The sequence below is a fragment of the Astyanax mexicanus genome, unplaced genomic scaffold (assembly GCF_023375975.1).
Source record: "Astyanax mexicanus isolate ESR-SI-001 unplaced genomic scaffold, AstMex3_surface scaffold_50, whole genome shotgun sequence".
In the NCBI taxonomy this organism is placed as follows: Eukaryota; Metazoa; Chordata; class Actinopteri; order Characiformes; family Acestrorhamphidae; genus Astyanax; species Astyanax mexicanus.
The window spans coordinates 311,027-328,526 of record NW_026040060.1 but is presented as its reverse complement, the minus strand read 5'-3'; the positions used below and the strand labels follow the sequence as shown (position 1 = coordinate 328,526).

Sequence of the window (17,500 nt, the reverse complement as noted above, 5' to 3'; positions counted from 1 at the left end):
TGATATGTGTGTGAGTGTGTGTGTAGTGATGTGTGTGTGTGTAGTGATGTGTGTGTGTGTGTGTGTGTGTAGTAATGTGTGTGTGTGTGTAGTGAGGTGTGTGTGTGTAGTGATGTGTGTGTTGTGTGTGTGTAGTGATGTGTGTGATGTGTGTGTGTGTGTAGTGATATGTGTTGTGTGTGTGTGTAGTGATATGTGTTGTGTGTGTGTGTAGTGATGTGTGTGTTGTGTGTGTGTAGTGATGTGTGTGTTGTGTGTGTGTGTGTAGTGATATGTGTTTGTGTAGTGATGTGTGTGTGTGTGTAGTGATGTGTGTGTGTGTGTGTAGTGACATGTGTTGTGTGTGTGTGTAGTGATATGTGTTGTGTGTGTGTGTAGTGATGTGTGTGTTGTGTGTGTGTAGTGATGTGTGTGTTGTGTGTGTGTGTAGTGATATGTTTTTGTGTAGTGATGTGTGTGTGTGTGTAGTGATATGTTTTTGTGTAGTGATGTGTGTGTGTAGTGATGTGTGTGTGTGTAGTGACATTACTGACACCTCTTCTCACCTCACCCCAACATTACTGAAACCTCCCCTCACCTCACCCCAACACTACTGACACCTCCCCTCACCTCAATTCAACATTACTAACCCTACTTCACCTCACCCCAACATTACTGAATCCTCCCCTCACCTCACCCCAACACTACTGACACCTCCCTTCACCTCAATTCAACATTACTGACCCTACCTCACCTCACCCCAACATTACTGAAACCTCCCCTCACCTCACCCCAACACTACTGACACCTCCCCTCACCTCAATTCAACATTACTGACCCTACCTCACCTCACCCCAACATTACTGAAACCTCCCCTCACCTCAATTCAACATTAGTGACACCTACTCTCACCTCACCCCAACACTACTGACACCTTCCCTCAACTCAACATTACTGAAAGCTCCCCTTACCTCACCCCAACATTACTGACACCTTCCCTCACCTCACCCCAAACATTACTGACACCTCCACTCACCTCACCCCAACATTATTGACACCTCCTCTCACCTCACCCCAACATTACTGACCCTACCTCACCTCACCCCAACATTACTGACACCTTCCCTCACCTCACCCCAACATTACTTACACTTCCTCTTACCTCACCCCAACATTACTGACACCTTCCCTCACCTCACCCCAAAATTACTGACACCTTCCCTCACCTCACCCCAACATTACTGACACCTTCCCTCACCTCAACATAACTGAAACCTCCCCTCACCTCACCCCAACATTACTGACACCTTCCCTCACCTCATCTCAGTATTACTGACACCTTCCCTCACCTCACCCCAATATTACTGACACCTTTCCTCACCTCTTACCATTACTGACACCTTTCCTCACCTCACCCCAACATTACTGACACCTCATCTCACCTCACCCCAACATTACTGACACCTTCCCTCACCTCACCTAAACATTACTGACCCTTCCTAACCTCACCCCAACATTACCGACACCTTCCCTCACCTCACTCCAACATTACTGACACCTCCCCTCCCCGCACCCAGACATTACTGACACCTCCCCTTACCTCACCTAAACATTATTGACACATCCCCTTACCTCACCCCAACATTACTGACACCTTCCCTCACCTCACCCCAACATTACTGACACCTTTCCTCACCTCATACCATTACTGACACCTTTCCTCACCTCACCCCGACATTACTGACACCTCACCCCAACATTACTGACACCTTCCCTCACCTCACTCCAACATTACAGACACCTCCTCTCACCTCACCTCAACTTTACAGACACCTTCCCTCACCTCAGCCCAACATTACTGACACCTTCTCTCACCTCACCCCAACATTACTGACACCTCATCTCACCTCACCCCAACATTACTGACACCTTCCCTCACCTCACTCCAACATTACAGACACCTCCTCTCACCTTACCCCAACATTACTGACACCTCCTCTCACCTCACCCCAACATTACTGACACCTTTCCTCACCCCAACATTACTGACACCTCATCTCACCTCACCCCAACATTACTGACACCTCCTCTCACCTCACACCAACATTACTGACACCTCTCACCTCACACCAACATTTCTGACACCTCCTCTCACCTCACACCAACATTACTGACACCTCACCTCACCCCAGCATTACTGACACCTCCAATCACCTCACAAAAACATTACTGACACCTTCCCTCACCTCACCCCAACATTATTGACATCTTCCCTCACCTCACTCCAACATTACTGACACCTCCTCTTACCTCACCCCAACATTACTGACACCTTCCCTCACCTCACCCCAACATTACTGACACCTCCCCTCACCTCACCCCAACATTACTGACACCTTCCCTCACCTCACCCCAACATTACTGACACCTCCCCTCACCTCACCCCAACATTACTGACACCTCCTCTCACCTCACCCCAACATAACTGACCCTACCTCACCTCACCCCAACATTACTGACCCTACCTCACCTCAGCCCAACATTACTGACCGTACCTCACCTCATCCCAACATTACTGACACCTCCCCTTCCCGCACCCAGACATTACTGACACCTCCCCTTACCTCACCTAAACATTATTGACACCTCCCCTTACCTCACCCCAACATTACTGACACCTCCCCTCACCTCACCCCAGCATTACTGACACCTTCACTCACCTCACAAAAACATTACTGACACCTTCCCTCACCTCACCCCAACATTACTGACACTTCCTCTTACCTCACCCCAACATTACTGACACCTTCCCTCACCTCACCCCAACATTACTGACACCTCCCCTCACCTCACCCCAACATTACTGACACCTCCTCTCACCTCACCCCAACATTACTGACCCTACCTCACCTCACCCCAACATTACTGACCCTACCTCACCTCAGCCCAACATTACTGACCCTACCTCACCTCACCCCATTACTGACACCTTCTCTCACCTCACCACAACATTACTGACACCTTCCCTCACCTGTATATAAGGTAGTAATGTGGGTATATAAGGTAGTAATGTGGAAGTATATAAGGTAGTAATGTGGGTGTATATAAGGTAGTAATGTGGGTGTATATAAGTTAGTAATGGGGGGGTATATAAGGTAGTAATGTGGGGGTATATAAGGTAGTAATGTGGGTGTATATAAGGTAGTAATGTGGGGGTATATGGTAGTAATGTGGGGGTATATAAGGTAGTAATGTGGGTGTACATAAGGTAGTAATGTGGGGGTATATGGTAGTAATGTGGGGGTATATAAGGTGGTAATGTGGGTGTATATAAGGTAGTAATGTGGGTGTATATAAGGTAGTAATGTGGGTGTCTATAAGGCAGTTTTGTGGGCGTGTACTTGGTGGTTGAGTGGATCAGTGTGTCGGCTGTTGGAAGGGTGCAGGTTTTTGTGCTGGAGTAAAACGTTCACTCCAAGAGGCCTCTTGGCCACATTGATATTCAGCACAGACACACACTCACTCACACACACACTCACACACACATCACACACACTCACACACAGTCACACACAGTCACACACACACACACACACACACACATAAATACACAGTGACAGGTCTAAAGTGAGGGTGTTTAGAAGAGTTTCATGCCTGGTTTGGCTCTTAAGGCGTGCAGGAGTGAGTAAGGGGGATGCAGGAGTGATCAAGGGGGATGCAGGAGTGAGCGAGGAGGTTGCAGGAGTGAGCGAGGGGGATGCAGGAGTGAGCGAGGGGGATGCAGGAGTGAGCGAGGGGGATGCAGGAGTGAGCAAGGGGGATGCAGGAGTGAGTAAGGGGGATGCAGGAGTGAGTAAGGGGGATGCAGGAGTGAGCGAGGGGGATGCAGGAGTGAGCGAGGGGGATGCAGGAGTGAGCGAGGGGGATGCAGGAGTGAGCGAGGGGGATGCAGGAGTGAGCAAGTGGGATGCAGGAGTGAGTAAGGGGGATGCAGGAGTGAGTAAGGGGGATGCAGGAGTGAGTAAGAGGGATGCAGGAGTGAGCGAGGGGGATGCAGGAGTGAGCGAGGGGGATGCAGGAGTGAGTAAGGGGGATGCAGGAGTGAGCGAGGGGGATGCAGGAGTGAGCAAGGGGGATGCAGGAGTGAGTGAGGGGGATGCAGGAGTGAGCGAGGGGGATGCAGGAGTGAGTGAGGGGGATGCAGGAGTGAGTAAGAGGGATGCAGGAGTGAGTAAGGGGGATGCAGGAGTGAGCGAGGGGGATGTAGGAGTGAGTGAGAGGGATGCAGGAGTGAGCAAGGGGGATGCAGGAGTGAGTGAGAGCGATGCAGGAGTGAGTAAGGGGGATGCAGGAGTGAGCGAGGGCGATGCAGGAGTAATGCGAGGGGGATGCAGGAGTGAGCGAGGGGGATGCAGGAGTGAGCGAGGGGGATGCAGGAGTGAGCGAGGGGGATGCAGGAGTGAGTAAGGGGGATGCAGGAGTGAGTAAGGGGGATGCAGGAGTGAGCGAGGGGGATGCAGGATTGAGTAAGGGGGATGCAGGAGTGAGTAAGGGGGATGCAGGATTGAGCGAGGGGGATGCAGGAGTGAGCGAGGGGGATTCAGGAGTGAGTAAGGGGGATGCAGGAGTGAGCGAGGGGGATGCAGCAGTGAGCAAGGGGGATGCAGGAGTGAGTGAGGGGGATGCAGGAGTGAGCGAGGGGGATGCAGGAGTGAGTGAGGGGGATGCAGGAGTGAGTAAGAGGGATGCAGGAGTGAGCGAGGGGGATGCAGGAGTGAGTAAGAGGGATTTAGGAGTGAACGAGGGAGGTGCAGTAGTAAGCAATGGTCATTCAGGAGTGAACGAGGGAGATTTAGGAGTGAACGAGGGGGATGCAGGAGTGAGTAAGAGGGATTTAGGAGTGAGTAAGAGGGATTTGAGGGATTTAGGAGTGAACAAGGGGGATGCAGGGGTGAGCAAGGGGGATGCAGGAGTGAGTGAGAGGGATGCAGGAGTGAGTAAGGGGATGCAGGAGTGAGTAAGGGGGATGCAGGAGTGAGCGAGGGGGATGCAGGAGTGAGCAAGGGGGATTCAGGAGTGAGTGAGGGGGATGCAGGAGTGAGGAAGAGGGATGCAGGAGTGAGTAAGGGGGATGCAGGAGTGAGCGAAGGGGATGCAGGAGTGAGCAAGGGGGATGCAGGAGTGAGCGAGGGGGATGCAGGAGTGAGTAAGGGGGATGCAGGAGTGAGTAAGGGGGATGCAGGAGTGAGCGAGGGGGATGCAGGAGTGAGTAAGGGGGATGCAGGAGTGAGTAAGGGGGATGCAGGAGTGAGTAAGGGGGATGCAGGAGTGAGCGAGGGGGATGCAGGAGTGAGTAAGGGGGATGCAGGAGTGAGTAAGGGGGATGCAGGAGTGAGTAAGGGGGGTGCAGGAGTGAGTAAGGGGGATGCAGGAGTGAGCGAGGGGGATGCAGGAGTGAGTAAGGGGGATGCAGGAGTGAGCGAGGGGGATGCAGGAGTGAGCGAGGGGGATGCAGGAGTGAGCGAGGGGGATGCAGGAGTGAGCGAGGGGGATGCAGGAGTGAGCAAGGGGGATGCAGGAGTGAGTAAGGGGGATGCAGGAGTGAGTAAGGGGGATGCAGGAGTGAGCGAGGGGGATGCAGGAGTGAGCGAGGGGGATGCAGGAGTGAGCGAGGGGGATGCAGGAGTGAGCGAGGGGGATGCAGGAGTGAGCAAGGGGGATGCAGGAGTGAGTAAGGGGGATGCAGGAGTGAGTAAGGGGGATGCAGGAGTGAGTAAGAGGGATGCAGGAGTGAGCGAGGGGGATGCAGGAGTGAGCGAGGGGGATGGAGGAGTGAGTAAGGGGGATGCAGGAGTGAGCGAGGGGGATGCAGGAGTGAGCAAGGGGGATGCAGGAGTGAGTGAGAGCGATGCAGGAGTGAGTAAGGGGGATGCAGGAGTGAGTGAGGGGGATGCAGGAGTAAGTAAGAGGGATGCAGGAGTGAGTAAGGGGGATGCAGGAGTGAGCGAGGGGGATGTAGGAGTGAGTGAGAGGGATGCAGGAGTGAGCAAGGGGGATGCAGGAGTGAGTGAGAGCGATGCAGGAGTGAGTAAGGGGGATGCAGGAGTGAGCGAGGGCGATGCAGGAGTAATGCGAGGGGGATGCAGGAGTGAGCGAGGGGGATGCAGGAGTGAGCGAGGGGGATGCAGGAGTGAGCGAGGGGGATGCAGGAGTGAGTAAGGGGGATGCAGGAGTGAGTAAGGGGGATGCAGGAGTGAGCGAGGGGGATGCAGGATTGAGTAAGGGGGATGCAGGAGTGAGTAAGGGGGATGCAGGATTGAGCGAGGGGGATGCAGGAGTGAGCGAGGGGGATTCAGGAGTGAGTAAGGGGGATGCAGGAGTGAGCGAGGGGGATGCAGCAGTGAGTAAGAGGGATTTAGGAGTGAACGAGGGAGGTGCAGTAGTAAGCAATGGTCATTCAGGAGTGAACGAGGGAGATTTAGGAGTGAACGAGGGGGATGCAGGAGTGAGTAAGAGGGATTTAGGAGTGAGTAAGAGGGATTTGAGGGATTTAGGAGTGAACAAGGGGGATGCAGGGGTGAGCAAGGGGGATGCAGGAGTGAGTGAGAGGGATGCAGGAGTGAGTAAGGGGATGCAGGAGTGAGTAAGGGGGATGCAGGAGTGAGCGAGGGGGATGCAGGAGTGAGCAAGGGGGATTCAGGAGTGAGTGAGGGGGATGCAGGAGTGAGGAAGAGGGATGCAGGAGTGAGCGAAGGGGATGCAGGAGTGAGCAAGGGGGATGCAGGAGTGAGCGAGGGGGATGCAGGAGTGAGTAAGGGGGATGCAGGAGTGAGTAAGGGGGATGCAGGAGTGAGCGAGGGGGATGCAGGAGTGAGTAAGGGGGATGCAGGAGTGAGTAAGGGGGATGCAGGAGTGAGTAAGGGGGATGCAGGAGTGAGCGAGGGGGATGCAGGAGTGAGTAAGGGGGATGCAGGAGTGAGCGAGGGGGATGCAGGAGTGAGTAAGGGGGATGCAGGAGTGAGTAAGGGGGGTGCAGGAGTGAGTAAGGGGGATGCAGGAGTGAGCGAGGGGGATGCAGGAGTGAGTAAGGGGGATGCAGGAGTGAGTAAGGGGGATGCAGGAGTGAGCGAGGGGGATGCAGGAGTGAGCGAGGGGGATGCAGGAGTGAGTGAGGGGGATGCAGGAGTGAGCGAGGGGGATGCAGGAGTGAGCAAGGGGGATGCAGGAGTGAGCAAGGGGGATGCAGGAGTGAGTAAGGGGGATGCAGGAGTGAGTAAGGGGGATGCAGGAGTGAGTAAGAGGGATGCAGGAGTGAGCGAGGGGGATGCAGGAGTGAGCGAGGGGGATGCAGGAGTGAGTAAGGGGGATGCAGGAGTGAGCGAGGGGGATGCAGGAGTGAGCAAGGGGGATGCAGGAGTGAGTGAGGGGGATGCAGGAGTGAGCGAGGGGGATGCAGGAGTGAGTGAGGGGGATGCAGGAGTGAGTAAGAGGGATGCAGGAGTGAGTAAGGGGGATGCAGGAGTGAGCGAGGGGGATGCAGGAGTGAGCGAGGGGGATGCAGGAGTGAGTAAGGGGGATGCAGGAGTGAGCGAGGGGGATGCAGGAGTGAGCGAGGGGGATGCAGGAGTGAGAGAGGGGGATGCAGGAGTGAGCGAGGGGGATGCAGGAGTGAGCAAGGGGGATGCAGGAGTGAGCAAGGGGGATGCAGGAGTGAGTAAGGGGGATGCAGGAGTGAGTAAGAGGGATGCAGGAGTGAGCGAGGGGGATGCAGGAGTGAGCGAGGGGGATGGAGGAGTGAGTAAGGGGGATGCAGGAGTGAGCGAGGGGGATGCAGGAGTGAGCAAGGGGGATGCAGGAGTGAGTGAGGGGGATGCAGGAGTGAGCGAGGGGGATGCAGGAGTGAGTGAGGGGGATGCAGGAGTAAGTAAGAGGGATGCAGGAGTGAGTAAGGGGGATGCAGGAGTGAGCGAGGGGGATGTAGGAGTGAGTGAGAGGGATGCAGGAGTGAGCAAGGGGGATGCAGGAGTGAGTGAGAGCGATGCAGGAGTGAGTAAGGGGGATGCAGGAGTGAGCGAGGGCGATGCAGGAGTAATGCGAGGGGGATGCAGGAGTGAGCGAGGGGGATGCAGGAGTGAGCGAGGGGGATGCAGGAGTGAGCGAGGGGGATGCAGGATTGAGTAAGGGGGATGCAGGAGTGAGTAAGGGGGATGCAGGATTGAGCGAGGGGGATGCAGGAGTGAGCGAGGGGGATTCAGGAGTGAGTAAGGGGGATGCAGGAGTGAGCGAGGGGGATGCAGCAGTGAGCAAGGGGGATGCAGGAGTGAGTGAGGGGGATGCAGGAGTGAGCGAGGGGGATGCAGGAGTGAGTGAGGGGGATGCAGGAGTGAGTAAGAGGGATGCAGGAGCGAGCGAGGGGGATGCAGGAGTGAGTAAGAGGGATTTAGGAGTGAACGAGGGAGGTGCAGTAGTAAGCAATGGTCATTCAGGAGTGAACGAGGGAGATTTAGGAGTGAACGAGGGGGATGCAGGAGTGAGTAAGAGGGATTTAGGAGTGAGTAAGAGGGATTTGAGGGATTTAGGAGTGAACAAGGGGGATGCAGGGGTGAGCAAGGGGGATGCAGGAGTGAGTGAGAGGGATGCAGGAGTGAGTAAGGGGATGCAGGAGTGAGTAAGGGGGATGCAGGAGTGAGCGAGGGGGATGCAGGAGTGAGCAAGGGGGATTCAGGAGTGAGTGAGGGGGATGCAGGAGTGAGGAAGAGGGATGCAGGAGTGAGCGAAGGGGATGCAGGAGTGAGCAAGGGGGATGCAGGAGTGAGCGAGGGGGATGCAGGAGTGAGTTAGGGGGATGCAGGAGTGAGTAAGGGGGATGCAGGAGTGAGCGAGAGGGATGCAGGAGTGAGTAAGGGGGATGCAGGAGTGAGTAAGGGGGATGCAGGAGTGAGTAAGGGGGATGCAGGAGTGAGCGAGGGGGATGCAGGAGTGAGTAAGGGGGATGCAGGAGTGAGTAAGGGGGATGCAGGAGTGAGTAAGGGGGATGCAGGAGTGAGTAAGGGGGGTGCAGGAGTGAGTAAGGGGGATGCAGGAGTGAGCGAGGGGGATGCAGGAGTGAGTAAGGGGGATGCAGGAGTGAGTAAGGGGGATGCAGGAGTGAGCGAGGGGGATGCAGGAGTGAGCGAGGGGGATGCAGGAGTGAGCGAGGGGGATGCAGGAGTGAGTGAGGAGGATGCAGGAGTGAGCGAGGGGGATGCAGGAGTGAGCAAGGGGGATGCAGGAGTGAGTAAGGGGGATGCAGGAGTGAGTAAGGGGGATGCAGGAGTGAGTAAGAGGGATGCAGGAGTGAGCGAGGGGGATGCAGGAGTGAGCGAGGGGGATGCAGGAGTGAGTAAGGGGGATGCAGGAGTGAGCGAGGGGGATGCAGGAGTGAGCAAGGGGGATGCAGGAGTGAGTGAGGGGGATGCAGGAGTGAGCGAGGGGGATGCAGGAGTGAGTGAGGGGGATGCAGGAGTGAGTAAGAGGGATGCAGGAGTGAGTAAGGGGGATGCAGGAGTGAGCGAGGGGGATGCAGGAGTGAGTGAGAGGGATGCAGGAGTGAGTAAGGGGGATGCAGGAGTGAGCGAGGGGGATGCAGGAGTAATGCGAGGGGGATGCAGGAGTGAGCGAGGGGGATGCAGGAGTGAGTAAGGGGGATGCAGGAGTGAGTAAGGGGGATGCAGGAGTGAGTAAGGGGGATGCAGGAGTGAGTAAGGGGGATGCAGGAGTGAGTAAGGGGGATGCAGGAGTGAGTAAGGGGGGTGCAGGAGTGAGTAAGGGGGATGCAGGAGTGAGCGAGGCGGATGCAGGAGTGAGTAAGGGGGATGCAGGAGTGAGCGAGGGGGATGCAGGAGTGAGCGAGGGGGATGCAGGAGTGAGCGAGGGGGATGCAGGAGTGAGCAAGGGGGATGCAGGAGTGAGTAAGGGGGATGCAGGAGTGAGTAAGGGGGATGCAGGAGTGAGCGAGGGGGATGCAGGAGTGAGCGAGGGGGATGCAGGAGTGAGCGAGGGGGATGCAGGAGTGAGCGAGGGGGATGCAGGAGTGAGCGAGGGGGATGCAGGAGTGAGCAAGGGGGATGCAGGAGTGAGTAAGGGGGATGCAGGAGTGAGTAAGGGGGATGCAGGAGTGAGTAAGAGGGATGCAGGAGTGAGCGAGGGGGATGCAGGAGTGAGCGAGGGGGATGCAGGAGTGAGTAAGGGGGATGCAGGAGTGAGTGAGGGGGATGCAGGAGTGAGCGAGGGGGATGCAGGAGTGAGTAAGAGGGATGCAGGAGTGAGTAAGGGGGATGCAGGAGTGAGCGAGGGGGATGCAGGAGTGAGTGAGAGGGATGCAGGAGTGAGTAAGGGGGATGCAGGAGTGAGCGAGGGGGATGCAGGAGTAATGCGAGGGGGATGCAGGAGTGAGCGAGGGGGATGCAGGAGTGAGCGAGGGGGATGCAGGAGTGAGCGAGGGGGATGCAGGAGTGAGCGAGGGGGATGCAGGAGTGAGTAAGGGGGATGCAGGAGTGAGTAAGGGGGATGCAGGAGTGAGCGAGGGGGATGCAGGATTGAGTAAGGGGAATGCAGGAGTGAGTAAGGGGGATGCAGGATTGAGCGAGGGGGATGCAGGAGTGAGCGAGGGGGATTCAGGAGTGAGTAAGGGGGATGCAGGAGTGAGCGAGGGGGATGCAGCAGTGAGCAAGGGGGATGCAGGAGTGAGTGAGGGGGATGCAGGAGTGAGCGAGGGGGATGCAGGAGTGAGTGAGGGGGATGCAGGAGTGAGCGAGGGGGATGCAGGATTGAGTAAGGGGGATGCAGGAGTGAGTAAGGGGGATGCAGGATTGAGCGAGGGGGATGCAGGAGTGAGCGAGGGGGATTCAGGAGTGAGTAAGGGGGATGCAGGAGTGAGCGAGGGGGATGCAGCAGTGAGCAAGGGGGATGCAGGAGTGAGTAAGAGGGATTTGAGGGATTTAGGAGTGAACAAGGGGGATGCAGGGGTGAGCAAGGGGGATGCAGGAGTGAGTGAGAGGGATGCAGGAGTGAGTAAGGGGATGCAGGAGTGAGTAAGGGGCATGCAGGAGTGAGCGAGGGGGATGCAGGAGTGAGCAAGGGGGATTCAGGAGTGAGTGAGGGGGATGCAGGAGTGAGGAAGAGGGATGCAGGAGTGAGTAAGGGGGATGCAGGAGTGAGCGAAGGGGATGCAGGAGTGAGCAAGGGGGATGCAGGAGTGAGCAAGGGGGATGCAGGAGTGAGTAAGGGGGATGCAGGAGTGAGTAAGGGGGATGCAGGAGTGAACAAGGGGGATGCAGGAGTGAGTAAGGGGGATGCAGGAGTGAGTAAGGGGGATGCAGGAGTGAGTAAGGGGGATGCAGGAGTGAGTAAGGGGGATGCAGGAGTGAGCGAGGGGGATGCACGAGTGAGCGAGGGGGATGAAGGAGTGAGTAAGGGGGATGCAGGAGTGAGTAAGGGGGATGCAGGAGTGAGTAAGGGGGGTGCAGGAGTGAGTAAGGGGGATGCAGGAGTGAGCGAGGGGGATGCAGGAGTGAGTGAGAGGGATGCAGGAGTGAGTAAGGGGGATGCAGGAGTGAGCGAGGGGGATGCAGGAGTAATGCGAGGGGGATGCAGGAGTGAGCGAGGGGGATGCAGGAGTGAGCGAGGGGGATGCAGGAGTGAGCGAGGGGGATGCAGGAGTGAGCGAGGGGGATGCAGGAGTGAGTAAGGGGGATGCAGGAGTGAGTAAGGGGGATGCAGGAGTGAGCGAGGGGGATGCAGGATTGAGTAAGGGGAATGCAGGAGTGAGTAAGGGGGATGCAGGATTGAGCGAGGGGGATGCAGGAGTGAGCGAGGGGGATTCAGGAGTGAGTAAGGGGGATGCAGGAGTGAGCGAGGGGGATGCAGCAGTGAGCAAGGGGGATGCAGGAGTGAGTGAGGGGGATGCAGGAGTGAGCGAGGGGGATGCAGGAGTGAGTGAGGGGGATGCAGGAGTGAGCGAGGGGGATGCAGGATTGAGTAAGGGGGATGCAGGAGTGAGTAAGGGGGATGCAGGATTGAGCGAGGGGGATGCAGGAGTGAGCGAGGGGGATTCAGGAGTGAGTAAGGGGGATGCAGGAGTGAGCGAGGGGGATGCAGCAGTGAGCAAGGGGGATGCAGGAGTGAGTAAGAGGGATTTGAGGGATTTAGGAGTGAACAAGGGGGATGCAGGGGTGAGCAAGGGGGATGCAGGAGTGAGTGAGAGGGATGCAGGAGTGAGTAAGGGGATGCAGGAGTGAGTAAGGGGCATGCAGGAGTGAGCGAGGGGGATGCAGGAGTGAGCAAGGGGGATTCAGGAGTGAGTGAGGGGGATGCAGGAGTGAGGAAGAGGGATGCAGGAGTGAGTAAGGGGGATGCAGGAGTGAGCGAAGGGGATGCAGGAGTGAGCAAGGGGGATGCAGGAGTGAGCAAGGGGGATGCAGGAGTGAGCGAGGGGGATGCAGGAGTGAGCGAGGGGGATGCAGGAGTGAGTGAGGGGGATGCAGGAGTGAGTAAGAGGGATGCAGGAGTGAGCGAGGGGGATGCAGGAGTGAACGAGGGAGGTACAGTAGTAAGCAATGGTCATTCAGGAGTGAACGAGGGGGATGCAGGGGTGAGCAAGGGGGATGCAGGAGTGAGTGAGAGGGATGCAGGAGTGAGTAAGGGGGATGCAGGAGTGAGTAAGGGGGATGCAGGAGTGAGCGAGGGGGATGCAGGAGTGAGTGAGGGGGATGCAGGAGTGAGGAAGAGGGATGCAGGAGTGAGTAAGGGGGATGCAGGAGTGAGCGAGGGGGATGCAGGAGTGAGTGAGAGGGATGCAGGAGTGAGCGAGGGGGATGCAGGAGTGAGCGAGGGGGATGCAGGAGTGAGCGAGGGGGATGCAGGAGTGAGCGAGGGGGATGCAGGAGTGAGCGAGGGGGATGCACGAGTGAGCGAGGGGGATGAAGGAGTGAGCGAGGGGGGTGCAGGAGTGAGCGAGGGGGATGCAGGAGTGAGCGAGGGGGATGCAGGAGTGAGCGAGGGGGATGCAGGAGTGAGCGAGGGGGATGCAGGAGTGAGTGAGGGGGATGCAGGAGTGAGTGAGGGGGATGCAGGAGTGAGTAAGGGGGATGCAGGAGTGAGTGAGGGGGATGCAGGAGTGAGTAAGGGGGATGCAGGAGTGAGTAAGGGGGATGCAGGAGTGAGCGAGGGGGATGCAGGATTGAGTAAGGGGAATGCAGGAGTGAGTAAGGGGGATGCAGGATTGAGCGAGGGGGATGCAGGAGTGAGCGAGGGGGATTCAGGAGTGAGTAAGGGGGATGCAGGAGTGAGCGAGGGGGATGCAGCAGTGAGCAAGGGGGATGCAGGAGTGAGTGAGGGGGATGCAGGAGTGAGCGAGGGGGATGCAGGAGTGAGTGAGGGGGATGCAGGAGTGAGCGAGGGGGATGCAGGATTGAGTAAGGGGGATGCAGGAGTGAGTAAGGGGGATGCAGGATTGAGCGAGGGGGATGCAGGAGTGAGCGAGGGGGATTCAGGAGTGAGTAAGGGGGATGCAGGAGTGAGCGAGGGGGATGCAGCAGTGAGCAAGGGGGATGCAGGAGTGAGTAAGAGGGATTTGAGGGATTTAGGAGTGAACAAGGGGGATGCAGGGGTGAGCAAGGGGGATGCAGGAGTGAGTGAGAGGGATGCAGGAGTGAGTAAGGGGATGCAGGAGTGAGTAAGGGGCATGCAGGAGTGAGCGAGGGGGATGCAGGAGTGAGCAAGGGGGATTCAGGAGTGAGTGAGGGGGATGCAGGAGTGAGGAAGAGGGATGCAGGAGTGAGTAAGGGGGATGCAGGAGTGAGCGAAGGGGATGCAGGAGTGAGCAAGGGGGATGCAGGAGTGAGCAAGGGGGATGCAGGAGTGAGCGAGGGGGATGCAGGAGTGAGCGAGGGGGATGCAGGAGTGAGTGAGGGGGATGCAGGAGTGAGTAAGAGGGATGCAGGAGTGAGCGAGGGGGATGCAGGAGTGAACGAGGGAGGTACAGTAGTAAGCAATGGTCATTCAGGAGTGAACGAGGGGGATGCAGGGGTGAGCAAGGGGGATGCAGGAGTGAGTGAGAGGGATGCAGGAGTGAGTAAGGGGGATGCAGGAGTGAGTAAGGGGGATGCAGGAGTGAGCGAGGGGGATGCAGGAGTGAGTGAGGGGGATGCAGGAGTGAGGAAGAGGGATGCAGGAGTGAGTAAGGGGGATGCAGGAGTGAGCGAGGGGGATGCAGGAGTGAGTGAGAGGGATGCAGGAGTGAGCGAGGGGGATGCAGGAGTGAGCGAGGGGGATGCAGGAGTGAGCGAGGGGGATGCAGGAGTGAGCGAGGGGGATGCAGGAGTGAGCGAGGGGGATGCACGAGTGAGCGAGGGGGATGAAGGAGTGAGCGAGGGGGGTGCAGGAGTGAGCGAGGGGGATGCAGGAGTGAGCGAGGGGGATGCAGGAGTGAGCGAGGGGGATGCAGGAGTGAGCGAGGGGGATGCAGGAGTGAGTGAGGGGGATGCAGGAGTGAGTGAGGGGGATGCAGGAGTGAGTAAGGGGGATGCAGGAGTGAGTGAGGGGGATGCAGGAGTGAGCGAGGGGGATGCACGAGTGAGCGAGGGGGATGAAGGAGTGAGCGAGGGGGGTGCAGGAGTGAGCGAGGGGGATGCAGGAGTGAGCGAGGGGGTGCAGAAGTGAGCGAGGGGGATGCAGGAGTGAGCGAGGGGGAGTCTCCTCCAGATGTACTGTATCCTGTTCACAACTGTTCACACTTCTTACATTCGCACATTCTGCACACTTATGATCACATTACCCAGAAACCATCATAATACTGGGTGTGATAAAATTTTCATACAGTCTTAAACAAGGTGTTTTTTTCCGAGGTTCTTCAATGAATTTGATGATTCTGTTTAGGAACATGAAGACTGAAGGTAGAGCTGTTTGATTCTTCTCTACACTACAGAACCTTTAGCTTTAAAACAGTTCAGCGTAGAACCAAAAACAGATTCTACGCTATAGTGTAAAGAGCCTTTACACCTCTGTACAGAACCCTTTTCTTTAAAGTGTTTGAAGGAGGATCTAGAAAAAGTACTTTAAACCATCTAGAAATGTAAATATGTACTGTACTGTAAATATTTATATTGTATTCCAGCCTTAAACCCTAATGCTGCTCTCCGGCTGAGGTCCTGTAGGTGTGAGTGTGGGAGCAGAAGATGAGTGTGATCTCGGTGAGCTGAATGTTTGTGTTGGTGTTCTCACTGTGCTCTCGTTGTTCACAGAAACTCGTGCAGACTGGGCGGACACCCTGGCGAGGAGCACCGGGCATCAGTTCTCATTTTTCTCCTGGGCAGATCCTGCCCAAGATGTCCTCATGTAGACACAACACCCATCTGCGAGACCCTGCCCTCGTGACGGACCCTGCTCAGTAAAGAGGCTCCACGGTTGGATTTGTTTATTTCCTGTTCTTTACTTCCCGTTCAGACTTCACCCCTCCCTTTATTTCTCGTTTCCCAGCCCTCTGCCAGCATGACAGACCTCTACACATTCCTGCTCATCTACTCACTGGTAGGCATGTCTCTGAACCTTCCTGAGAACTCTAACCCATTCTCTGGCCAACAGGCCCCACCCCCTGATCCCTGCTACGAGGACACAGGCTCCGCCCGCCGCTGTATCCCAGAATTTGTGAACGCCGCATTCGGACAGGAAGTGGTTGCGTCGAGCGTGTGCGGCAGCCCTACTTCGCGCCACTGTGGTGTCATCGAGCGCGAACAGCGTCCCCCGGTGCGCTCCTGTAGCACCTGCGACGCCTCAGATCCTCGGCTTGCCCACCCCGCCTCCTACCTCACTGACCTTAACTCTGCACACAACCTGACCTGCTGGGTGTCAGAAAACTTGCAGGGGGCACCACTGAACGTGACTCTTACACTTTCGCTGGGCAAGAAATTTGAGATCACGTACGTCAGCCTCCAGTTCTGTTCTCCACGGCCAGATTCCATGGCCATCTACAAGAGCATGGACTACGGCCGCAGCTGGACGCCCTTTCAGTTTTACTCCTCCCAGTGCAGACGGGTTTACAACCGGCCCAACAGAGCCGTGATCACCAAACAAAATGAACAGGAGCCACTGTGCACAGACAGCCACACCGACCCGTCGCCACAGAGCAGTGCAATTATCGCTTTCAGCACGTTGGACGGACGTCCATCAGGAAAAGACTTCGACTCCAGCCCGGTTCTGCAGGACTGGGTGACCGTCACAGACATCCGGGTGGTGTTAAGCCGTCCACAAACGCCCAGAGAACTGCCCGGCAGAGAGGGACATGACCCTTTCGGTACACCTGGGGTGATGTCATCATACTACTATGCTGTGTCTGACTTCCAGGTGGGGGGCAGGTGCAAGTGTAATGGCCACGCCTCCCGGTGCATAAGAGAAAAAGACGGGAAGACTGTGTGCGACTGCAAACACAACACAGAGGGTCCGGAGTGCGACCGTTGTAAACCCTTCCACTACGACCGGCCCTGGCAGCGCGCCAACGCCCGCGAAGCCAATGAGTGCATGCGTGAGTCTCAACACACACACTATACACACACACACACACACACATTATACACACTACACACACACTGCATGATGTCATTCCATGTTCAGATATATTATTCTCATATATTATTGTACACATTAACAGTCTGAGATGCCTGAGTGAGAAGCATTGTTGTTACACTGATTGTGTAATCAGAGGACACACACTACACACACACTATACACACACTACTCACACTCACGTCTAGTGATCGCTGAGTAATGAGGGGAATTTTGATTCTGATCTGTTTCAGGCTTGTTAGAACTTGATCACAGTCTAAATCTGGAACAGATCAGAACAGCGGTACTGTAGTGCTTTTCCCCTCCTCTCACCTCCTATAGGCTTTTGGTAAATTTGTTAACTGGGTTTCAGTACTTTAATTCTCTTCTTGCTCACAGATTAAAGTGTGAGGAGGGACTGTGATGTTCAGACTGATCAGAGAGAATCATCACAGGTTAAACTTACAGAGTGTAGAGAAACAGGTGAGCAGGTCTGTGGAAGGAAAACAGTCTTCCAGCGTCGGTCTGGACAGGTGGGCAGTCAGTATCTAAGAGAGGGATAGAGACAAAGAGTTAGTTCTGATTAGTTCTGAGCCCAGTAATGCAAGATGGTAGTGATGTGGGACGGTAGTGATGCAGGACGAGGCCGGTAGTGATACGGGACGAGGCCGGTAGTGATGCGGGACGAGGCCGGTAGTGATGCGGGACGAGGCCGGTAGTGATGCGGGACGAGGCCGGTAGTGATGCGGGACGAGGCCGGTAGTGATGCGGGACGAGGCCGGTATGGGTGTGACGAGGCTGGATGGATGTGATGGGATGAGACCAATAGCTACAGGAAAAAAGACAAGATTCATCATTTTGCATTTAGTGAGCCTGTAACCTTTTACTCCTGCCTTTACACACTCACACACACTCACACACACACACACCCCCACTCACACAC

General features: G+C 56.2%; 4 protein-coding genes across 19 annotated transcripts in view; all 4 read left to right on the top strand.

Annotated features, from left to right (window-relative positions):
* The window catches only part of LOC125797555 (netrin-3-like), a 275,873-nt gene that overhangs the window by 1,660 nt on the left and 256,713 nt on the right, over positions 1–17,500 (top strand). The gene's annotated exons all lie outside the window — the stretch shown is intronic.
* Positions 1–17,500, top strand: part of LOC125780423 (noggin-2-like) — a 215,848-nt gene that overhangs the window by 19,755 nt on the left and 178,593 nt on the right. The gene's annotated exons all lie outside the window — the stretch shown is intronic.
* LOC103021387 (ankyrin repeat and fibronectin type-III domain-containing protein 1) overlaps positions 1–17,500 on the top strand; it is a 314,758-nt gene that overhangs the window by 150,152 nt on the left and 147,106 nt on the right. The gene's annotated exons all lie outside the window — the stretch shown is intronic.
* LOC125797556 (netrin-3-like) overlaps positions 1–17,500 on the top strand; it is a 69,933-nt gene that overhangs the window by 1,660 nt on the left and 50,773 nt on the right. Inside the window, exon 2 of the mRNA XM_049474019.1 lies at positions 15,261–16,537. Within this exon, the coding sequence (XP_049329976.1) occupies positions 15,508–16,537 (1,030 nt within the window). The 5' untranslated portion in view covers positions 15,261–15,507. The remainder of the gene's footprint in view (positions 1–15,260; positions 16,538–17,500) is intronic.